At 39.2% G+C, this 25,341-nt stretch overlaps 1 protein-coding gene across 1 annotated transcript; it reads right to left on the reverse strand.

Annotated features, from left to right (window-relative positions):
* Nucleotides 1-543: 543 nt before the first annotated feature.
* Nucleotides 544-25,341, reverse strand: Clul1 (clusterin like 1). Its single transcript, XM_027398950.2, has 7 exons — nt 25,236-25,341; nt 24,013-24,149; nt 19,492-19,659; nt 16,831-17,260; nt 11,524-11,661; nt 2,885-3,099; nt 544-666 (listed from the first exon to the last, which is right to left on the reverse strand). The coding sequence occupies exons 1-7, from the start codon at nt 25,339-25,341 to the stop codon at nt 544-546; spliced, it is 1,317 nt and encodes a 438-aa protein (XP_027254751.1).

The following is a 25,341-nucleotide window of genomic DNA, read 5'->3' on the forward strand; positions in this document are numbered from 1 at the left end:
CAAGGAAAGGAAGACTTCAGGGGCCAGCCATCTAGCCAGCCACAGAGTAAGAGTGAAAGTAAGATTTACAGAGGAGAAAGATAAAAAGCTCAGAGGAAAAAGGTAGATGGGATAATTTAAGAAAAACCAGCTAAGGTCAGATATTCATAACTAAGAATAAGCCTCCGTGTGTGATTTATTTGGGAACTGGATGGTGGTTGCCCTAAAATGCCAGAAGAGTAAAACATTACAGCAACATGTTGTTTCTTTTTATGAGTCACCTACTCTGCCAACAAAACTTTCCTAATCAGCTATTTTGCTTACCAATTTTTTGTTTTTTTGTTTTGTTTTGTTTTTGAGACATGGTTTCTCTGTGGGTTTGGAGACTGTCCTGGAACTCTCTTTGAAGACCAGGTTGGCCTCGAACTCACAGAGATCTGCCTCGCTCTGCCTCCTGAGTACTGGGATTAAAGGTGTGAGCCACTACCGCCCAGACTGCTTACCAATTTTAAAATGTCTCTTAAAATACTGCAGAACTTTTGCTACCACATAGTCAATGACATTTCAGCTCTCAGCACTTTCTTCAGAAGGGCTCTGGAGTGAGTAGTTAGAGGAAGTCAGAATGCTTGAGTCTACCATAATTTCATCATGTTTGGTAGATTTTCCTCCATGAATGCTTGAAACTGCCTGAAGAAGAAGAAAAATTATAGAGTAAAAAGTTTTCTGTATTCAAGTACACATTCAAAATTAATAACAACAAAATAGATCAGTGAAGGAGGGTACTTGCTGCTGAGCTTGACAATCTGAGTTAGGTCCCTAGGACCCATATGATGCAAGGAAAGAACCCATCCAGCAAGTCATCCTTTGACCTCCATGCACATAAAGGCACCGCTTATGTCCAAAAGGAATTGGAAAACCCAAGTGAGCTGATGAAATAAATGTTTAATGAATGCTATTGTTTGCTCTACACACATTAATGTAGATTGCCAAATTTTATAGTTTTTCTGGGAAATTTACAGTTTTTTATGTGTGATTTTGGTAAGAGCTAATCAAGTGGCATGCTTATTGTATTCTCTCTTTTGTTTTTGATCTGGTTTGTTTTAGTTTTGAGAAAGGGTCTCATTACATATTTAGGGTGACTTCAAACTGAAGTCCACTGGCCTTGGGCTTGATGTATAGCTGAGGAATACAAACTAGAATTGCAGCCAGGTATGGTAGCATGCACCTGTAATCCTAGCACTTTGGGAAGTGGAAACAGAAGAATAAGGAGTTCAAGGTTATCCTTGAATAACTTGTCCACTTACTTGCCTTTTAGTAAATATAATATATATATAGGAAATACCATAAAATATTTGTGCCTAGTCTAATGCATAATTGTATAGTAAATTATAAATAAGATGGGGCCATCACTTTTTTATTTTTTAGAATTTGTGAAGACCAACAACTCTCCAGGGATCCTCCATGCCTTCAACAATAGAGGGGTGTTGCTGATGTGTCTATCCTACTGGAAAGAGTAGGTTGCTGGTTATTAAACTCTTGAATATGTAGACCACCATTGTTAAACTACCCAGAGCATATCATGTAAGTCAGTATAATAAATCCCCTTTGAAATATTTATTCACTCAGTTCTGTTCCTCTACAGAACATCACATAATGTGCAGAGTATTGCACATTTAGCTGCTATACACAGTGCTTTTTTGTGCCCAGGTATTTTTGTTTATTTGGTTTTTTTGTTTGTTTTTTGTTTGTTTGTTTGTGTTTTTCGAGACAGGATTTCTCTGTGTAGCTTTGGAGCCTATCCTGGCACTCGCTCTGGAGACCAGGCTGGCCTCGAACTCACAGTGATCTGCCTGCCTCTGCCTCCCTCCCAAGTGCTGGGATTTAGGCGTGCACCACCAATGCCCGGCTGCAAGAACAAGTGCTTTTAAACACTGAGCCACAAATATTTAGTTCTCCATCCCTGATATTTAATTTTTAAGGTGACTTACTTTTTATTGTATCAAAACTAATAAGCACTATAATTTACTTTTTAAAAAACTAAGGAACCTCACTGGCTTTACAGATAAACATTGTAATGTGGTTTCTGTTATTCCCATCTCAGTGGAAAAATGGAGGCCTAGAAAGGTTAAGGATCTTTTCCAGTCTTTCTTAGCTATTAAGTTTTAGATTCTAATTTAAATTTTTAATTTTTTATGTATATGGGTGTTTTGTCTGAAGTAATGTCTGTATATCATATGCATGCCTGGTTCCTAAGGAGACCAGAAGAGAGTATCAGATCCCCAGGAGCAATAGTTAAGGAAGGTTGTAAACCTCCTTATGGTGCTAGGAATCAAATCTAGGTCCTTTTCAAGAACAGAAAATGCACTTAGTTGCTGAGCCATTTCTCCAGCCTCTGGTGTCTAATTTTGAGCTCAATTTTACCTACCAGTCTTCTTTCTTACAATCTGTATTAGCCAGTTCAAGGTTGTCACTATCAGTTATAGCCCTATAGCTATGAAAAGAATTAGTCATTTTTGATTAAAATACTTTTATATTTTATGAACTCATCTCCCTTCAGTATAGGACTCAGAAATGATGGACAAATATACCACTAAGATACATTTCTAGCCCTTTAAAATTTTTTGTTTTGTTGTGTTTTGCGATAGGGTCTTACTAAGTTGTCTAGGCTGGCACAGAGTTCATTATGTATTCCATTAAGTCCTTGAACTAAAAATCTTCCTTCCTCAGCCTATGGGTGGCTGATGTAAAGGACTGAACCATCTTTCTAGACCATGAACTGAGTTAATTGTGCTTGGATGCAATCACAATGGAATAATGTGTATTCCTCTCCAGCTTGTTTTCAAATTCAGATGTAATCAGTAAGGAACTAGCAGAATAGAGGTCATTTCTGCTCTTGGGTCCTTACCTTGGTTGAATTAAAGATTCCCTCAGTTGTTGGGTTATGGCTTGCTAGTTGAGACACCCATCCAAACTGCTCTTGCATCTTTTCCATCAGATATGTAGTGTCTTCCAGATGATACTTGGCCATCCAAACAATCTGATCATATTGCTGATTAGATACATTGACTAATTTCAGGGCCTCAAGGTATTCTATGTGTAGTTCAGGTACATCAGGGCAGTCTGTAAAGGAGGTAAAGAAATAGTGAAGAAATGTTCCAGGAAACTTGGAAGTGGATGGCGTGGGCTTAAGACCCAGAGTTCTTAGTTATTGCTTGTTGTTTGTAGTAAGTAATATTGCCAATATCATTTCAAATGAGACCTGGCTTAATTAATTGTTAATTATATGGTTTTGATAGAGCAGAAATGGGAGGATAAAGGAAAGAACTTGTTAAAAATGTCACATTCCTACACCCTATATTTTAAGAGGGGCAGTGTTTGGGTTGTAGCTTAGGACCAAACTGCAAAGCCCTGTTGGCCATAAACTTGACTAAAGCAGAAGCCTCTGCTTTGTTCCTTCCACAGCACATTCTCTCCATCCCATCAAAGGTGGAAATTTAAATATATATGCACAATACAAGTGGAGGTGTGAGAAAAAAGGAAATCTTTATAGTGAATCTACTTAAGTTTGTGCCAAAAATGTATAGTAAAACAGTGAAAATCATGACTAGTGATGCTTGGAAAAACATTTTATCTTACATGTGTCACATATGATATTACAATTATAGCTTTGGGATTACTCATAGAATAATTGACAGTTTCCAGTTGCCTTTGTTTTGTTTTTGGTAAGGGGGATGGGTTCTGGGTTGGCCCAGAACTTGGCTATGCTAATAAGGTTGGTCTTGAACTTTTTATCCTTTTAGCTATCTCTCAAATCCTGGGATTACAGGCATCTGCACTTTTTCTGCTTTTGTGCTTTGTAATGGCAGAACTTTGAAAAAACAAAACCAAAGAACCCCCAAAATTTAAGGCATCATCTTAGTTAGGGTTATTATTGTGGTTATTTAACACTATGACCAAAAACAATTTAGGGAGGAAAAGCTTTGTTTGGCTTACAATTCCACATCATTATTCATCATTGAAGTCAGATAGCAACTCACATTGGGTAGGAACCTGGAGTCAGGAGCTGATGCAGAGATCATGGAAGGGTGCTGCTTACAGGCTTGCTCCTCATAGCTCGCTCAGCCTGCTTTCTTATAGAACCCAGGATCATCAGCACAGAAGTGGCCACAGGGGTTGGGCGCTGCCCTATCAATCACTAATTAAGAAAATTCCCTGTAGGCTTGTTCATATAGAGGCATTTTCTCAATTAAGGCTCCCTCCTCATTGATGACTCAAGTTTGCACCAAATTGACACAAAACTAGCTAGTACAGGCATTCATCTAGAGAATGGATAAATTGTGATATTCCAACACAGACCAACATGCAATAAGTAAATTGAGTAAGTGAGTAAGATGTTTTTCATTTGGATAAATCTTACAAACTAGTCTGAATGAAGATAAGAAATAATCACTAACACTAACATATTAAGACAAATTATGCAGGGCTGTGGGTAATAATACCATGTAATCCCAGAATTTAGCAGGCAAAGACATCCAGCTGTATGTGAGTTTGAAGCCAGCCTGGTCTACACTACAGAGTGAGATGCTGTCTCAAAACAGAGAATATTTAAAATTTGGAAATATGGCAAAATAATGCTGCATGTTATGGTGGAGGTTCCATATAAACCCCCCTCCCCCATCTCCCACGTCTCAGAAAGCCAAATGATGGTCCCTCCCCCAGAGATACTCAAGACCACTCCCACAGGGAATTTACCCCCCCCCCCCAGAAAACAGACTTCCTGATTTTTCTGGTCTCTTTCCCGTCATCTCTCTGGGGGACTGGAAGGACATTTGGGAGCATTGTATCCATTAAATGTGGCCTTTTCTAATTTGATTTGATTTGGCTTGATTTGGCAAGGGCCAGGTGGTGGGAAAACACCATTCTCCCTGACACCTGCTCTCTGCCAGGCTAAAATTGCTTTCAACTGGGTAAGTTGTTCATTTGTTTTGAGACAGAGTTTCACTCTGTAGTTCAGGCTGGTCGGAAACTCACTACATAGCTCTGGCTGGTCTAGAAGTAATGGGCTCAGTTTATATATGTGAGTCAATTATTTAAAAAAATTATTTGCTTTTTTTGGGACATCAGGCTGGGTTTAAGCTCTTGATATCTAGCCTTAGCCTCCTAAATGCTGGGATTATAAGTGTGTGCCATCACACTGGGTTCATCAGTAATATTTTGAGTTTCAAATTAAAATTTGCAGATGCAATTGTTTTTAAAAAAGATTTACTTATTATGTATATAGTTGTCTGCCTGCAGGCCAGAAGGCACCATATCTCATTCTGGATGGTTGTGAGCCACCAAGTACTTGCTGGAAATTGAACTCAGGACCTCTGAAGGAGTAGCCATTGCTCTTAACCACTGAGCCATCTCTCCAGCCCCAGATGCAAACATTTTAAAGATAAAAAACTATTAAGTATAGTATATGTATCTGTATGATGTGTATAGTCATGGATATAGTATAAGAATAAATATGTAAAAATAAGACAAATACTAAATCTAAATAGCCATTTGCATCTATTTTATTTATTTTTATTTATTTTTATTTTTTGAGACAGTGTTTCCCTATGTAGTTGAGGCTGGCCTTGAATTTACAGGAAGTCACCAGCCCAAGCTTCCAGAGTCCTGGCTGCTGGCCTTGCTTCTCAGGTGTTGATGGGATTAATTGTGTAATTCTGGAGATGGAACCTATCTAGGCTTTTGTGCAAGCAAGTCAAGTGCTCTACTGATTTGCATCCCCCTCCCCTCCATTTCTTTTATTTATTTGTTTATTTATTGTCTTGGATCAGGATCTTAGTAAATGTCTTTAGGCAGCAATCCAGCCTTTGCATGCATCTGCTGGGACTCTGTTATCCCCCTATGCCCTTAGGCTTTAGCTGGGGCTCAGCAGGTATCTCTGACTTCCTCCTTTTCCTTTTGAGGGGATAAAAGAAATGTGACCTGGAGGAGTGACACAGTTAGGTTTCAACTGCTTTAGTTTAGTTATAATGTAAGTGCTGGGTACGTGGAGTTTTGTTATGTCCTTTATATTTTTAAAATGTTCTACCTTTCCATTTCATCAGTGCTAGGATTAGCACTATGCCCAGCCTTTTACATGGGTGCTTTAGATGCTTGCACAGTAAGTATTCTGCCAACTGATCTATCATTTCTTCTGTACACAATCTTGTATGACTTTAAAAATGCTTTAGTAATGAAAGTCACTGATACTTCAGTCCATTTGCTTAATGCTCATAAGACCTGCATGAAGTGGATCTGTTACCCCATTTTGAAATGATAAAATAGTTCACCTAGTCAACAATTCTGGGGAAATAAACTTCACCAGCTTTTGGTAACCAAAGCTTCAAGGATGTGAGTCCTGTAGTTTATATAATCAAAACTGTGGGGCTAGAGAGATGGCTCAGAGGTTAAGAGCACCGACCGCTCTTCCAGGGGTCCTGAGTTCAATTCCCAGCAACCACATGGTGGCTCACAACCATCCATTATGAGATCTGGTGCCCTCTTCTGGTGTGCAGATATACATGGAAGCAGAATGTTGTATACATAACAAATAAATAAAATCTTTAAAAAAAAAAAAAAACTGTGAGAAATACTATCTCCCAAAAGTTGTTCTATCAAGACAAAGTCTAAGGTGGGGTAGATGTATGGTTGAAGGGTGATGTGCAGAATAGCTAAATGCTAAATAGCTAAATAGCTAAATGCATTTAATGTTTTTTTTTTTTTCTGAAAGAGGGGCTGAGAAAACTCTGAAGTTGGTTGAAGAGGAAGGAATGAAACAGCAAAGAGAGGGAGAAACAAAAAGCATCCTCATTCTTGTTCAGCATGCCAGGGAACCTGCCCTTTACAAGTTCAGTGCCCTTAAAAACTGAGAAATAAGAGGCCAGGCTGGTAATACTAAGCAAAAGAGGGAAGGGAACGTTATTGACACTTAAGATGCTTAGTAACTACCTAAACATTGCAGTATTAAAACCATCTTTTGCCTATTACTTGAGCACAGTATTAGAATAAAAACCTCATTCCTCTTGAATTTCAGATTATGCAAAGGCTGAAGACATCTGTGATGTATTAAGTCACAGGATACAAAGGTCTGTTTTATTAACAGGACATTAATTTGTAAACATAGTTACCTTTAGCATGGTGTTTGGTTTTGCTTTTGCTTGTTGTGTGTGCCTGTGTGCATGAGTGTGTGGGTGGGTGGGTGGGTGTTGACAGTGTCTCATGTAGTCCATTCTGACTTTGAACTCATGGAACCACAGCCAGTCTTGAACTCCTGATCCTTCTACTTCTACCTCTTAGATGCTCACATTATAAACATATGGTATTGTGGTAGGCTTTAGCAGAGTGAGAAATAGTTTGCTTTCAATCATGTTTTTGTGTTGTAAGTTTTAATTACTCAGTGTAGATGTAGATGTTTATTTCTGGAAAAAAATTAAAAATAGAAGGGTATGAAACTCATCCTTAACATTACAACTCAGTGGTAACCTAGATTCATATTATGGTATATCTAATGACATCTGATTTTTAAATTTTATTTTTTATTTTTAATTATGTGTGGTATTGGCAGTGTTTGTGAGCATATGAGTGTAGAAGCCCATTCATTATTTTTTATATTTATTTTACATACCAACCACAGTTTCCCCTACCTCTTCTCCTCCCATCCCCCCCACTCCCTTCTACCCCTCCCCCCATCCACTCCTCTGTCTCCATTCAGATCGGGTAAGGCTTCCCATGACAATCAACAAAGCATGGAATATCAAGTTGAGACAGTACCAAGCTCCTCCCACCTGCACCAAGGCTGAGCGAGATATCTCAACATTGGGAGTAAAGCTAGCTCATGCATGCGCTGCTAGGGTTCCCACAAAAGACCAAGCTACACAACTGTCACCCAGATGCAGAGTAGCTAGGTCTGCTCCATTCTGTTCGTCCAGAGTCCATGAGCTCCCACAAACTCAGGTCAGCTGTCTAAGGACATTTTAAAAGTCAGAGTGTGTTTTATATCACCTTGTCCAAGAGCAGGAGAATTCTGTTCTTTCTAGTTTCTAAAGAGCTCCATTTGCTGAGACCACTCATTGATGAAGGGCAGAGGAGAGGCAGCTGACAGGTATTGGGAGAGGTCTTACTAGGTACCTGTGGCGCTGACCACACCCGTTTGGGCGTGGCCACAGGTAAGTCCGGGGGCTTGTGGGATATAGGCCTGAGGAGAAGAGGCGCTGGCTCTCTGGGGGTTCCGGTCGGATCTCGGAGGGCAGCTGAGTTCTGATGCACCAAGCGCTGACCCTGGATTATCGGTTTCTCGTGTAAGTGATTTCTCCCAAATAAATTTAGCCTACCTCAGCCCTATCCCGTGTATGGTAATGTTCTTCCAATAGACTGGTGGATAAAGGATTTCTATTAATTGTACTGTGGCTCTTCCCATTGTTAGAAATACTACAGTGGTCTTCGTTTTGGGGGAAAGTTGAGGGTGTAAGAGCTTTTTAACTTTGCAGCTAAAGAATCTGTTCCTTCCTGAATTTTGATTTTATTAACTTGCCCTGGTTCGATTGCCTAGATTAGATTGGCCTCTGGGCATGTCTATGGGGGATTATACTGATTATTAATTGATGGAGGAGGTCCCAGTTCACTTGGGTGGCACTGTAGCAGGCCCCCAGATGTAACTGATTCTATGATGGAAGTCTGTACTAGACAGTATTACCTGCAAAAATGTAAACAAAGACCTAATCCATCGAAGTCCATACTTCTGGGAAACTCTCTAAATGTGCAAACCTTAATTTTTAGCTTCTATGTTCCTCTTCTGGCCAACTGTTCTTGTTAACTGAAGTATGGCAACCAAGAACATGGCTTTTGTGCTGAAAGGCTCAGTGGTACACTGGGATCCCAATACTTAGTGTAGTTGCTGGCCAGCTAATAAAGACTTTCTATTTGCTTAAACCCATGTCAGTAGTCTTCTGTGGTGGATACCTCACAACAGCACCATCACCTGGGCAGGTGGTCCTGGGCTGTATAAAGAAAGCTAATTAAGGGACTGGAGAGATGGCTAGAGCACTGGCTGCTCTTCCAGAGGACCTTCGTTTGATTCCCAGTATCAACATGCCAATTTAAAACTGTCTAGAACTCTTACTTTCAGGGAATCCAATACTTTCTTTTGTCCTCTGCAGGCACCAGGCATGCATGTGGTACACATATATTCATGCACGCAAAATATGCATACATATAAAATTAAGTTATTGAAAACTAGTTAAGCATGGAGCTGTAGCTGATTGTTATAGTGCATGCCTTTAATCCCAGCGTAGGTAGATAGAACTCTGTGAATTTGAGGCCAGCCTGGTCTATAGAGAGAGAATTCCAGGACAGCCAGGGCCACATAGTGAGCCACTGTCTGAAAAGGGGGGGGGTAGGAATGAGGCTGTGAGCAAGGTAGCAGTCAGCATTCCTCCATGGTTTTTGCTTCAAGTTCTTATTTGACATACTGCTCTAACTTCACTCGATGATGGTGTCTTAGTTACTTTTCCATTGTTTTGATAAGGAGACACCATTATCAAGTCAAGTTACAGAAGACTTTAGTGGAGGTTTGCAATTTCAGAGGGTTAGAGCCATGACAGGAGGTGGCACGTTGCTGAAATAGTAGCTGGGACTTTATATCTTGGTCCACAAACAAGAGGCAGGGAGAAAGCTAACTGGGAATTGAATAACCTTCTCCAACAAGTTCACACCTCCTAATCCTTCCCAAACAATTCTGCCAGCTGAGGACCAAGCATTTAAATATATGAGTCTGTGGGAGCCATTTTCAAACCACCACAGATAGATTGTAATCCTTAATAAAAAAAATGAACCCTTTTCCTCACATTGGTTTTTGTCAGAGTGTTTTATCACAGCTATATAATAAAACTATAACAAAAATTTGTATGGAAAATGGGAGTATTGATTGAATGACTTGAATATATATATATATATATATATATATATATATATATATATATATATCTTTTGACCATTTGACCATTTTGTTGCAGTACTGTGGAAAATTTTGGAATTTTGGGTTATAAAAGTGGTTGAATGCTCAGAACTTAATGGGCTGTTCTAGGAGGAGCTCAGAAAACAGTACTGCTGAGAGATATATTGCCTGTGAAGGCCTGTCTTTGAGAAGTTTCAGATGGAAGTGAAGACTCTATCAAGACCTAGAATAGTGGCCACTCATGTAATATTTTGGCTAAGAACATGTGTATGCTAATCTACTGTGGCTAAAGAATTAGCTTTAATTAACAAGAGATCCGTGCCATTGAGTGAAATCTTTTGTTTCATTGAGACAATAAGAGAAGTATTTCCTCAGAGTTAGCACATAGAGTTGGTCCAACAGAATCATGCTATATTTTGAATTGCTTTAGTGGTATTTATTTTGAGGCTATGAAGGTGTCACAGAGATCTGTGGAGGCTTGGCACTATATGGAAGGGTTAGAGCCTCTGTGAAGAGGCTGAAAGAGGTCACTGGTAAAGATTCAGCCTCATTTACAATGTAAAACCCTGGGTTATTGGAGATTCCAGGACCATGCAATATTTGCCAAGGACATGAGATATTTGCCAAGTATGTGTGTAGTGGAGTCCACCTAAGGCTACACTATGAATTGTGTGTGCTGAGTCAGAAGAGTGAGTCTCAGATGCTGGTCTTTAGCTACAGGATTTGGACTCACACTGCTGGGCCTGATTTTTCCTATTTCTTGGTTCTTCCATTTTGGAATAAGAAAGCATGTAACTTTTAAAAATCAAGCCCACAGTTTAGAGACTTTAGAATTTTAAAGGGACATGGAGTTTTTAAAGACTGCACAAATTTTAAAAGTTAGGATGTGTTTTATGCTATGATATTAACATGAGGCCCTGGGGACAATACAGGAAAGGTTATCTATCTATATATTACTTTTCACTTCTATGAGAAATTTTCCTTTATCAGTGGATTTTCTTTTTCCTTGCAGCAAAAGGAAGTTGATCTAATTTGCTTATTGTTTATCTCTTCTGTATGTTTTTGTGTTTCTTTACTCTTTGATCATACATACAAAAAAGCCACAGTGATGGAATTGATGAGAAGAAAAGGATTAGTTTACATACACTGGATGAGTAATTATTTGTAAACCTCTATAAGTAACTCCTTTAGATAGAACCAAGAGTGCAAAAGCAGGTCAGGTAGCTGGCTCAATTGGTCAATCGCTTGCTAGGCAAGCATGAAGGTCTGATTTAAGTATCAAGAACCCAATTTTAAAAATCCAGACATGGTGGTATGATTATAATTCCCATATTGTAGAAGATACAGCAGATATATATACCTGCAGCTCACTAACTGGCCCGGCAAGACTACTTGGTGAGTTCCAGGTTACTGAAAAACCATGTCTCAAATAAAATGAAGCAGTGGATATAACCTAATGTTGTCCTCTGATTTCTGCATGCACAGGCTTATATGTGCACATGTATATGAACGCAGCAATGCACACACATGAAAGACATGATAAAACAATAATCATTTACCTTCAGATAAGTAATTGTGACATTTTTGGCATCTTTTGTGAAATTTGAAACATCCAGATAAATTCTGGCCAAATTCCTCACATATTCCTCCATTTTGCTTAGGTAACATCTCTGAAATCAGGTCTCTCTGGTCCAACTCTGTGGGGAATACAACATTCACACATCAACATTGGAATTTCACCATATGGGGCTGGGGAGATGGTTAACTCAGTAAAGCATTTACTACACAAGCTGGAGGAGCAAAGTTTGATCCCTAGAACCTTTGATAAAAGCTAAGTGTGGTAGCATGTGCTTTTAATGCCAGTGCTGGGGAAGTGGATCACTGGGCTTATCAAGAAGCTCAGCCTTCTTGATGAGTTCCAGGACAAGGAGAAGGTTAATTCAAGCACTTGGGAGGCAGAGGCAGGTGATCTTTGAATTGGAGATCAGTCAGGGCTACATAGTGAGAGCATGTCTCAAACAAACAAAAAAACATAACAAAAGAAAAACTAATAAAAGCAAGTAAGTGACAACTGATGAACAATACCCAAAGATACTCACACATACATGTATGTATACATACGTGCATGGAGATTAGATAAATTAATTTGTTAAATTAATCAAAAATAAAATGTAAAAACTTTAGAAACTAGGTAGCTATATCTGTAATTCAGTTACTTGGAGGGTAGAGGCAAAGGATCAAGAGTGCTAGGCCAGCTGAGGTATTGATGGTATAGCAGTCAGAAAGGTAGTAGGATACAAAATTAACACAGAAAAATCAGTAGTATTTCTACATATCAACAATAAATGTACCCAAGAAAGAAGTCAAGGAAACAATCCTACACCAGAGCCTTAAAATCAACCCACAACATAACCTTAAAAACCTATCAGTCTTGTTATAAATTTCACCAAACAAGTAAAAGCTTTACAATGAAAACATTAGAACACTAAAGAAAGAAATTAAAAAGAGATACCAGAAGATGGCAAGACCTCCCATACTCATAGATAGGTATGATTTTTTTTTTTTTTTTTTTTTTTTTTTGGAGACAGGGTTTCTCTGTGGCTTTAGAGGCTGTCTTGGAACTTGTTCTTGTAGACCAGGCTGGCCTCGAACTCATAGAGATCTGCCTGCATCTGCCTCCTGAGTGCTGAGATTAAAGGTGTGCACCACCATCGCCCAGCAGGAATGAAATTTTTTGCAGAAAAGTCTAGTGTGCATTTTGTTTAGCTTCTAGAGGCAACCTGCCCCTGGGCACAAAGCACCCTTCCTCCGTCTTCAACAACATCAAAATTGGACAACAGGCTTCTTATGATGCTTTTCTGTTCTTTCCTGCCTTTTTGCTCTACTTCTGAGAATATCATGGGTTTTTGTGTGTTTTTGTAGTCAGACTCAGGCCTTGTGTGTAGAGTTATGCAAACACTATCACTGAGCTACATTCTTATTCCCTTCTACTTTAAGGACCCGGTGACTATATTGAACCCCTCCACAATCTAGAATACTCTCCATGGTTTGAAGTCAGCATGTTCACAACAGCGTGTTCTGTTTGTGCCCCTACGCTTCTTTTAGCTGGAGATCACAGGTGCTGGGAATAGAGGGGATAGATAACTATAGGTAATTGTTGGTTCTGAACACTACCGGGAGCAGAGCTCAAAATTTTTCCACACAGCTGGGTGGTGATGGTTACACCTTTAACCTTTAATCCTAGTACTTGGGAGACAGAGGAACAAGGATTTCTGAATTCAAGGCCAGCCTGCTCTACAAATCAAGTTCCATGATAGCCAGTGCTACACAGAGAAAACATGTCTAACAGACAACCCCCCCCCCACAACATGCAGATTTTCTAGGGATGGTTTGCCCATTCTTTATTAACCACCTGTACAGAAAAATGATGGAAGCCACATTAAATTCCTTGTGGCCTCTGTCTGATCAATAGTTCACCTTTGTCCATCTGGGAAATGATCATTTCTCTTTTATTGAACTTGCTGTATGATATCTAGAGTAGGGTTGTTGGTGATAGTGTGACACAGGCCTTTATCTTTATGTGTGTAGCTATTGTTTTAAGTAGGTTTGTTTGTTGGTTTCTTAAGGACTGAACTAATCGGGGTCTTACACATGCTAACTAGATAAGTGTTCAGTCACTGAGTTACATTCCAAAGCTGTGTTCTATTTAATTTTTGAGACAGTCTTACTGAGTAACCACAGCTGACCTGAAACTTACTACGTAGATCATGCTAGCCTGAACTCAAAGAAATCTGCCTGCCTTTACCTATTGAGTGCTGGGGTTTATTTTCACCATGGCTGGCCTTTTTTCAGTGTTTGTATTTACATGGTCCCTAGATACCCAGTTATCATAGGGGTGTGATGGAACAGAAGGGCAGAGCTGGCCACCAGATTGTGAATCAGCAAAAACCCTGGGCATGTTCTTCTTAGAGTAAAAAGGATTTGTAGTGGTTAGGAAGTTATTTCGATTTTGATGTATCTGAAAAACTCCAAAACTGTGTCTCTCATTTAAATGTAGCAGCAGCTAGGCAAGGCTGCTAACAGTATGCAAAGAGGGGCAACATTCTAATGAACACATACTGACATTAGTCCAAGATAATTGATATCTCCCTAAAAGGCCAGGCAAGGATTATTTAATTACATTTAATTCCATTCCAGTATCACTACATGCAGTATTACTATCTGATATTGATCCTGAATATTGGATCTATTTGGAAGCTTAGGATGCAATACCAGACAAAACATTTGACTTACAAAACAAATCCACCATACCTTGAAATAGAACCCAGAAATTCCAGTAATGATGGCTATTCTCTGCTCATGGAACAATGGAACAGGAATGGTTTGTTTCCTGGCTTTCATTTCCAAAATGTGTGAGGTAAGCCCTTCCTAGATAGAAGCCAGCTGTTTGGTATAGTGGTATCATTGACAATCTTGTTCACATGCTGCCTGTTACAGCTAACATACATGAAGAACATTGGCAGTAGCCTATTTCTATTTCAACCATAAAAAAAGAGAAGCTTTTAACTTGGCCTTGTCGTCCATACAATGTTGAGGCTGTGTGAGGGGTGAACCTGTAATCCCAGCATTTGGGAGGTGTACCTGGACCAGTCTCAGGCCAGCCTGTAAGACCCCATAGAAAATAACAACAAAAAAGATAATTTGGGGAATTCACATTCTCCCCCCAGCACATACAATCACTCTTACTTCTGAAATCTGCTCTTTGTGTAATTTGGAGGATCTTTGTAAGCATTTTCTATAGCTTTTGTGCATTTGTTTTGTGATTCAGATGAAGAGACGACTCAGATGTCACAGGACATTCAACTTGACCTGTAAATAGTATGGCTTTCACAAAGTAGGTGAGGATTTAGACTGACTTAAAAAAACTGAGCCGAGTCTGTGTGTACATATGCTTTGTAAGGGAGGGAGATGTGATTTCAAAGTTTTTGTCTGTTTAAATCTTTCATCTTTAAATTTTGCTTTACAAAGAAGCAAACAGCCCTAGAACTCCCAAGTATGATTAGTGTGAGATGGGGCATGTCCTTCTGAATGCTGTGAATATGTTTCTCTTATTGGTTGATGAATAAAGCTGTTTTGGCCAATGGACAGGCAGGATATAGCCAGTCAGGAAGTATGGGTAGGGCTACCAGAGTAGGAGAATTTTGGGAGAGGAATGCAGAGAGTCATTCGAGAGGGAGACCCCATGTAACTACTGGGAAAATAGGATGCCCTGGTATTCTCTGGTAAGCAAAGATCACATGGAGACACATAAATTAATAGAAATGGGTTGATAATTAATAGAGAGCTAGCCAATAAGAAGCATGAGCCATTGGCCAAACAGTTTCTAATTAATATAAGCCTCTGTGTGTTTATTTTATAATGCAGGATGGGACAGGACAAAATTCTGTCTTACAAGTGTGAGATGATACTTGGTAAAGCTCATTGTAAGGTATTCTGAAAATGTTCTACACATTATCACTTTAAGAAATACTGGGCACCCCCCTGATACCCCCCACCCCCACACAGAAGGGGAAAGGGCAAGATCTCCTGAGTAAATTTGGAGCACAGGGGAAGGGGAAAGGAGGTCGGACAAAGAGAAGGGAGGGGGGAGGAGAACATGAGGGATCAGGAAAGTCAAATTGGGGGAAGAACAGAGAAGGAGAGCAAGGAAAGAGATAACTTTATAGAGGGAGCTATTATGGGCTTAATGAGAAACCTGGCACTAGGGAAATTCCCAGGAATCCACAAGGATGACCCCAAGAATCTAAGCAATAGTGGCAATGCTACCTTAAATGCCCTTCCCTGATAATGAGATTGAGGACTACCTTATATGCCATCATAGAACCAATAGCTGATGAAAGCAGAAGCAGAGATTCACAGCTAAGCACTGAGCTGAACTCCTGGAATCCAGTTGTAAAGAGGGAGGAGTGATGAGCAAAGGGGTCAAGACCATGCTGGGGAAACCCACAGAAACAGCTGACCTGAGCAATTGGGAGCTCATGGACCCCAGTCTTACAGCTGGGGAACCAGTATAAGACTGAACCAGGCCCCCTGAATGTGGTTGTCAGTTGGGGGGCCTGGGCAGTCTATGGGGCCTCTGGCAGTGGAACCAGTATTTATATCCCTAGTGCACGAATGTGCTTTGGGAGCTCATTCCCTATGGAGGGATATTCTCTCAGCCTAGATACATGCATGAGGGCCTAGGTCCTGCCCCAAATGATGTAACAGACTTGGATGATCCCAGTAGAGTTGAACAGATCTCTGACTTCTAAACCAGCCTGACTTACAAAGCAAGTTCCAAGACAACCAGGATACACAGAAAAACCCTGTGTTGGGGTAGGGGGAGCAAGAAAAAAAGGTTGACCAAGGTAGTGTGAGAAATAAAAAGGGTCTTGAGAGATACTGTACTCAGTAAAGTGCCTAACATGTGACTATAAGGACCCGAGTTCAATCCCCAGTGCCCCATAAGAAGCAGGGCATAGTAGCATTTGCTTATAACACCAGTGCTGGGTAGGTAGAGATATGGTGATCCCTGAGATTTGCTGGTCAGCCAGTCTAGCCAAATCAGTGAGGCCTGGGTCTCAGTGAGAGACCTATCTCAAGACAAGATAGACATCTCCTAAGGAATAATATTTAAGGTTGACCTCTGCCTTCTGAATGCCTGTGCACCTATATATAGGCCCACATACCTACATGTTCACCAGCAAACAGATGAACATATAGGCACACCAACACAGCCCACAAAAAAAGCCAAAAAAAAAAAAAAAAAAAAAAAAAGGGAACAAGAGAGAAAAGAAGAAAGGGCGGGGGGATCTTTTGTAACTGACCTTTGTGTGGTTCCCATGAATCCCCAATTGCATTCAGTGTCTTCATAATTATTTCTCGGACTCTCCCATAAATAGAGAGACTGAAATTATGAAACAGCTGGAAGACATTGGGAATGCCCCACCTTTGCCCAAGTTCTTCCTTTTTGGTTTGTTCTTTGGATAAAACTGAGGGAAAGGATGGCTCCATTAAATCTACATTGGACATGAAGTATGATTGAAAAGCCTGGTCAAACTCTTGCTGCATCTGTTTGAAAATGTAAAAGCTCATGTTGAAGAGAGATTTCACATCCACAGCCAGCTGGCTGAACAGGTTCTCCATTTGTGTCACTTGTAAATCTTCCTCTGTCAGCTGTTTTCCTGCAGGGGGATCCTCCACTTCTTTACTGATGGGAAACAGAAATCCATACATCTTCCTGAGAAATTGCTCCATCTGTGGGGTAGAGTGGGGCATGGAATGAAAAATTTAAAGTCATCTTATACTGGTCATTCTAAATTTAGTTGTCCATGCTAGGAAAAGGTTAGGGTTAGGGTTAGAAATTTATTACCATTCTTATAGCTTGTTTTAACTTTAACTGTGAATATGGGACCTGAAATTACTCCTGGCTTAAATTTGCCCATTGAGTGCTAAAAAGGTTAAAATATAGTAGATAAGCTATAACCTGATATTCCGGCAGCATCTGGCAGGTCATTGACTATAGGGTACTGTGAAATTTGCCTTGGAACTATAAAGAATGCTGTTAACTTTTAGCTCCTCCTCATTATTATTATTATTAATGATTATTTAATAGAATGCTACTGTCTTTATACTCTATTCTTGATATCACTAATCCATAGGAAGAAAAAAATGAAAAATATGAACACGTTTTCACTGAGCCATATATGCCAGATATAGCTTAAGTATGGTTGTATAGTAGGTTGTTTAGTCACAAATTAGTTAACAGTGATAATGCCCAGCTTGTTGTAGTCAAAGAAATGAAGGAAACCCTAATCACAGAAATTTGAGTAACATTAAATGGAAGAAGACTGTCCAGCAGTCACATTATGTGACTTGTAAGTCTGTGCAGACCACAGTTGTCTTTACATTACAATGCTCGAATGTGTCGAGTGTCACCAGCTATGGAATATTGCTTCTGGAGTATCAGCTTCCTGCTGTTCAAACAATTATCCAGGAATCTTTATAGGACCTATGCCATTTCCAGAATGAAATCTGGGTGGATTGCCTGACTCTCCTCTGCCATCTTTTGCTTACTGATTCCATGCATAGAAACAAAACTTGAAAGTTAGACAAGGTGGCACATGCCTATTGTTCTAGCTCCTCCAGGGTCTGAGGTAGAAGGGCCATTACTAAAGCCAAGGAGTTCAAATAGCCCTGAGTAACATAGTCAGACCCAGTCTCAGAAAACACTTACAAAAGGCAAGCCACAAGAAAAGTTCAGAAAGTTACATGTCTGGCCCAAATTAGAACGAACTCCAAATCTCCTGTCTCCAGCAATCATCTCATTATATTCTGGCATATCAGTGAATGGCCATATCTGTAAAAGTGGAGCAGATGTGATCACCAGTGTCATCAAATTAGCTTGGCATATTCCTGATCCTGGTGGTTGCTCTTTTGTAATTGAGTGTGGCACTGCCAGGCCAGAAGTAAACTATAATTACTACATAGAGTAAAATTCCATTCCATTTCATACATGGCTCATTTCTTCAAGTGGGAAGGAAAATCCAGGCCAATCAAAGACTTTACTGGGGCAGAGCTATGTGGGTCACAGCTCTCTGTGAATTCCTCTGCCTAGAAGATAGCCAAAGGGCAATAAAAAGAAAACATGCCAGTCCTGCAGGCCACACATGGATAGGGCAAAAGGAGACCTGAAGGTATTCACATTTGTACTCAAATACTTAGGAAAAACACATTAAATGTTTTTTAATATGATGTTGCACATCTGTAATCCTAACATTTGGGAGACTAAAGTGGGGGCATCATGGATTCAAGTTAAATCTAGGATACATCTCCAGAGGAGAATTTGTAGTGCAAATCAGGGGAGAGAGGGAGGGATCAATGAACCTAAGTGTTATGGCATACATAGGGTTTGTAACCTAGCACTTAGGGTTTGAAATCATGAAAATCAGGAGTTAAGGGTCATATGTGGCTACATACTGAATTTGAAGACAGCCTGGGCTGCCTGTAGACTTAAAAGAGTGGTGTGGAAGAAGGGAAGGAGAGAGAAAGAGGTTAAAAATACATGATTTCTAGGATTAAATATTAAAGAAGATTGAAATCAAAGACTGTAATAATAAAATTGAAAATGCAGTTAGACATGTTTATTTGATGCCTCCTCAAAGGAAGACACATTAGATATGATCCTTGCCATCAAATGTTTTACTGTCTACTTGGAACATGTCAACCAACAGTGAATACAATGCAAAGTCAGATCTCTTCTAAAGGAGTTACGAAGTGTAATTCTAAGGGGACTAAACACTGATGGTTACTCTAAACTATAAATTGTGCACACACAGGTTATATATATATATATATATATATATAATATATATATATCATAAAATGCCAGCAGCAACCATTTCTATTTTGAAAATTAACAATTTAAAAATCAAAATGGCCTGGATGTCCTAAGAACCCTGTAATGGTGAGCTCTCATTTCCTCTTACCCTATTTTTCATAGAGGACCAGCCAGGTTGGCAAGCTGTGTAAAATCTCATGCAGTTTCTTTCCAGACATGGCCTGCATCCATCCCAGGAATCCACAAAAGATGCTTGGCATAACTTTTCTTCTTCTTCCAAATGTTCTTGTACTTCATTCATGAGTTTCAGGGCCTCCTGATTAAAATGTCCAAGTACAGGTCTCATTTCCATTTCCTGAGTCTATGTATACCTTAGTTGGTGTCCCCTTTTTAAGTGTATATTGGCATCAGTGGTTACCAAACTAGCTCAGATAGAGTGCTTGTCTTATATTTACAATGCCCTGGTTTCAGTCCCTAGTACCACCTAAACAGACACAGTGGCATACAACTATAATCTCAGCTCTCAGAAGGTGTAAGAAGTAGAGGTTATCTTTGGCTTCTTAGTGAGTTCAAGACCATCCTTTGATACATGAGACCTGGTATCAATGAAATTAAGTTTAAGACATCCTAAATGGTTTCAGTCTTTTCATATTCATGGTCCTTGCTGCTGCTGATTTCTGTTTGGTAAAGAGTCTTCTGAATGAGCCTTTATTGAAGGACATGAAAATATTGTCCGTTCACTTGTTCACTAAGCATTTATTCAATATTTATTGTATGATGGTCATTGCATTAAATGTAGAAGAGCCAACGGCAAAGACATCATCCCTATGGGGAACCATGGTAATTACCTTTTGACTTCTCTATCTGCATTGTTAGCCTGTGAGGGATATGGAAGTTGGGCTTTAAGGCTTTGAAAACTGATATTTTTAAATCTTCCTTAATTCATTTTATGTGTTTAGATATTTCAAGAAAGCACAATTCTTGAATATGAACATTGATTTACTGTGATTGGCTACTTTCTTGTCTGTATTCTAAATGCGCCCTCTTGTGGTCCTTGCTGTACTTAGCTATGGCCTGTTAATGTTGGTAAGGAGCCAGCTTCGATGACAACTATCTCAGTTCTGCCCTTGATGTCCCCACAGCTCTGGGGAGGGGGGGGAGAGGGAAGTCCTTTGTTCTTGTAGCCCTGATTTTACCCCTGGTGTCACTGTACACACAAACTTGGTGCCTGAGATGGAGTTCAAGAGAATGAGGGCTGTACCAGGCCACAGAGTCAAGGCAGCTCTCAAGTGAAAAACAGATGGGAGAAGGTTTTGTTCTTAAAACCATTTTATTATAGATCTTAGTTTGTTTTCTGAAACTCATGATGTCAATATGTATTACATGCTGGCCCTGATCCTCCTGCCTCAGACTCCTACATGCTGGCATTATGTATATTGTCCAAGTCGTGTTTGTGTGTGTGTGTGTGTGTGTGTGTGTGTGTGTGTGTGTGTGTGTGTGTGGTGTATGCAAGTTTCTGCGTTTATGTGTGTGCATATGTATGTGTGGAGGCTAGAGGTTGAAGTTGGTTGTCTTCCTCTATTGCTCTTTTAATACAGGGTTTGTTCACTAATCTCACAGAGCTCTGTTTGCCTCTGCCTCCTACTAGCTGGGAGTAAAGGTGTGTACCACCACTGCCCAAATTTAAGATATTCATCCTTTTTTCAAGTTTGCTTTTTGAGTACCCAAACTTAGAGTCTAATGCAATGAATTTTATGCAATAAATAAAATTTTAGGAATAAAACTTCTACTACTTTCTGGGATTTTTCAGACTATCCCTGAAACCCACATTTGCTTCCTTGGTCCTCTAGTGGTTATTTTTTCTTCATATTGCAGCCTTAGCTCATAGGTGGCTTAAGAAAATAAGAAAAACAGCAAGTCATCGGGTCCCACATGCTCATGTCTGGTTGACTCACCAAGGTTCATTCATGCTAGTGTTGGAGCAACATGTTAATTAATAATTTCAATATCAGCTTTCTTAGCTACAAAAATCAAAGTGTGGTTGACCCAGATAGTCTCATGATTCCATGAGATGATGTGTTTTGTACTAATGACATTTAGTGTCACTATTCCCAGATGTCCAGAGCATAAGCCATACAGGGAAGAACCAGCAGGGGCCTTCCACATTGTCCTAATGAAGAATTACTTTAAATTTCCTCACCATCTTCTGATTGCTGCCGAAAGGGGGGTGGAGGGCTTGCAGCTGCCATCTGGGTCATCTCCTTGCTGCCTGGTAAGTGACCATTATACAGCTTTTGGGTCAGCTTGGCAGATTCTGCCCTCAAGGTTTGATTGATGCCCAGAGATCACAATGCTTGAGAATGATAAGATTCTAGAAACTGTGTGGAATTCATTTGCTCCAACTTTATAAGAACATAGGTAAAGATACAGTTTGCATTGGAACTCCACTGGTATTTTTTCTTAATTATGCATGTGTATGTGTGTTATTTGTATACATGCACATGTATGGAGTCCAGTAGTCCATGTTAGTGGTCTTCCTCTAGTGCTATGTTTTCAGTCACATGTGACTATACTTTTATGCTGGTGCTCTGAACTCAGATCTCCATGTCTGTGCAACAGGCACTTTACCAACAGTGCTATCTCTCCATCCCCCGTTTGTACTTTTTACTTAATAAAAAACATTTAGTTAGTTAAAAAATTTAAAAAAGGAAAAGTAAGATGACCAGTTTCACATAAACATATTTTTCTAGAATTACAGTATTTCTTTACAAACAAAAGGTATCAACATTAACATTTAAAATATTTTCTGAAGTTCTTGTGTTATCTATTTATTTATTTTTGCTTTCAGACAGGATCCCACTTCTGTAGCCCAGACTGACCTGGAACTTGATATGTAGTTGGCCTTGGAATTGTAGCAATCCTCCTGCTTCAGACTCTGAATACTAGGATTACAGGCATAAGCCACCTACCCAGATTTTCCAAATTATTCTATTAAAGTTCTTATTTCTGTTTTGATTAAGGGTAATGTTCAAATATAACAGTTAGAAAATATTCGTTTTGAGGGTTGTATTGCTAATATTATTAGACTATGAAGTATGTAGTGTCTACTATTGTCAACATTTATTGAGCTTTATACACTATCTCAGGAATAATTTTTCACATCTTCCTAAGACATTTGAATAAAACATTTATTCTCTATTGGAAAAATGCATATTTGAACTATAACCATATGCAAAGTTGTTTGTTTTTTTAAAAATTGACTGTGGAATATGGCTCAGTGGTAGAGCCCAGCATGTGTTCCATTTCCAGCACCTCAAAAACTAAAAATAGAAAAATAAAATGAGGCTGGGATGGAGCTCAGTAGTAGAGGACCCTGTTAAAACCACTGACAATGCTAACAATAAGAGGAAAACATGGGCCAGGCCAGTGTGCTATTTAATATACTCTAGTGTCTGTCGGAATGCTGTCAGACAGTCCACCTGCCAACTGTATGAGGACCTGAGGAGAAGGTATCTTTTCATTTTATAGGTACTTGCCAGGACTCTCCTAGTTCTCTGTGTACTTGCCTTTCTATTATAATAATGAGGTACCTTCTCAGAGGGCTCCAGTGAACTAATGAATTTTTGTATGGTTGCCACTAAACTAAGTAAATTTTTTAATATTAATTTATTTACTTGTGTGTGCATGTGCATGTACATTTGTGTGTGTATGTGGTACAGGTTGCCATAGTGTGCATGTGGAGGTTAGAGGATAGCTTGTGAAAGTCCATTCTCTCTTTTCACTGGGTGGGCTCCAAGGATTGAACTCGGGTCATCAGGCTTGGTGGCAAGCCTGATGCTTTTACCCGATGAGCCATTTTGCTGAACTGCAATTAAAGTAACTCTTTAAAAAAAGTGAAAGGTAGGGGAGTTTAAAAGATTATTGGGGAAAAAAAATCTAGGGAGGTAAAGCCCATGGGTCATTTAAGTACAGTGGTCAAGAAGTAGGGCAGACTCACAGTCCTTCAATATAAGCTCATTATTGGACATGTGATAGGGTAAGACTGGTTATCTAATCAGATCTGGAAAATCCAATGATATTTTCAAACAGCCAGGAGACTACTCAAAATGTAAAGTTCAAAGTTGGGTATTATGATACACACACATAATTCCAGCACTTAGGAAGTGGAAGGGTCTGGAGTTCAAGGCCAGCCTCAGCTACAGCCTTGGTTATATGAGGCTCTGACTCAAAATAAGTAAGTAAATAAAAATCTATAAAAGAAAAGTGTAATTCTTGACCATCTTTACCCTAAATATATTTGAGTGGCACTTATTTATTTATTTATTTACTTATTTATTTCAGTAATGGGTGCTAGAAAACAATGACCTAGTCAAAACCTCTCAACCCCCCCTTTTTCTGTCCAAACACTTTTGACTGAGTACCTTAAATGAGACTAAAAGTGAAGCATTTTGAGAAAGCAGCCTTCTTACCTAGGTGTCAGTATTCAAATCCTTGTGTTCAAGGCCTGGTGGAAGATGATTAGACAAGAAAATATAAAGCTTCTCCAATCTAAACTGCTTTCCAGAAAATGTGACATACAGAGAGAAGTCATTCATTAATTGAACATATTTACTGTTGCAATTTTTATACCCCAGATGTGCTTAAGAACAGATAGTTTCAGTGTTGGTACCTGCTTTTCTTCTTTGCATTTCTTCAGGGTTTTCATCAATTTTGAATGCTCCTCCTCTCTCCTTTCCATTATGATTTTCATCTGCTTAATGCCAATCAAAGCTTTCTTCATATCTGTCTCTTCCACCTCTAGAAGACCTAGAAGACATGTTTGGGGTTTCTTTTAACTTGGTCAGATTAGAAAACAGTAAATTTAACAGCTTTTGGTGCCCTCTAAATAGCTACATGATTGTTCTTGTACAGCCTTTCTATCTAAAGCACTCCATGACCAATTCGCTGTCAACTGCCACTCTGATCTGCCTTCCGTTTCTCACATGGGAACTCAGAACAAATACAAGCTTATTTGATCTCAGTCTTGTCATTTTCTACAAGCCCTGTTTTGCTTTATCTACTTGTTTTCTTTCCCTGGAGACTCAGGTATGTTTGTATTAGAGAAAATCTGAATTTTATTTACAGTTTATATGAGATACTTACCAGAAGACTTCATACATGGTGAACAATTTCTCTATTCCAGTTTTAAATACCTTTCAAGAAGCCATCAGACTAAGAATGTGTGTCATAAAACACATACATAATAACTTAATAGAAGTCTCTTGTACCATTAACTGTTCCTTTGTGGGTATAAATTCACTGTCAGTCTGTCTTCTCTTTAGCTAATGTGGAATCCTGATGAGGCTATTCTTACCTCTGAATTTAATTACAGACTCCAAATTAACTCCATTTTAGCTAATTTATTTTGCTAAATGGTAAATGCCCCAAATTTTTATCACCAGCCAAAAGTCCAAAGTTAATGGGCACAGAACCAGATTCACTGTCATGACAACCCACACCTTGACTAAATATTAATAATTACAGACACTACTCTGATGGTTTAAAATTCTTATATGCTATGGAAGTATTTTTGCTGTTCATTAAAGATATGAGAAGAGGACCTCAAACATCTGGATAATACAAAAGAAAATGCAGGCAGAAAGTTTGCAAGACTTATCTGCATCATTGCAAACATCTGGATATGTGAATGCTGGCTCATGTAGACTTACTGTAATTTTCTATTTTTTAATCCAGATATTTTTACATCATGAGTACTTTGCTTAACTGTTTGGAGAACATGTAATGAATACAGGGTTAGGGATAGTTTATATGGTTAGTTTATAGGATTACAAGTCCCTATAAATACCAGTAGGACAGGCAAACATGCAAACAGGGTAGATAAGGAAAGCATACTATTCAGGTTTCCATCTGTAGCAGCTGTGTCCTTCCAAGTAGGTGCACTGTGACAGTATTTCAACCATAGCAGATACACAGAAAGCATCAAGAGTGGTGACTTCAT

The sequence above is a fragment of the Cricetulus griseus genome, chromosome 2 (genome assembly GCF_003668045.3).
Source record: "Cricetulus griseus strain 17A/GY chromosome 2, alternate assembly CriGri-PICRH-1.0, whole genome shotgun sequence".
NCBI classification, from domain to species: Eukaryota; Metazoa; Chordata; class Mammalia; order Rodentia; family Cricetidae; genus Cricetulus; species Cricetulus griseus.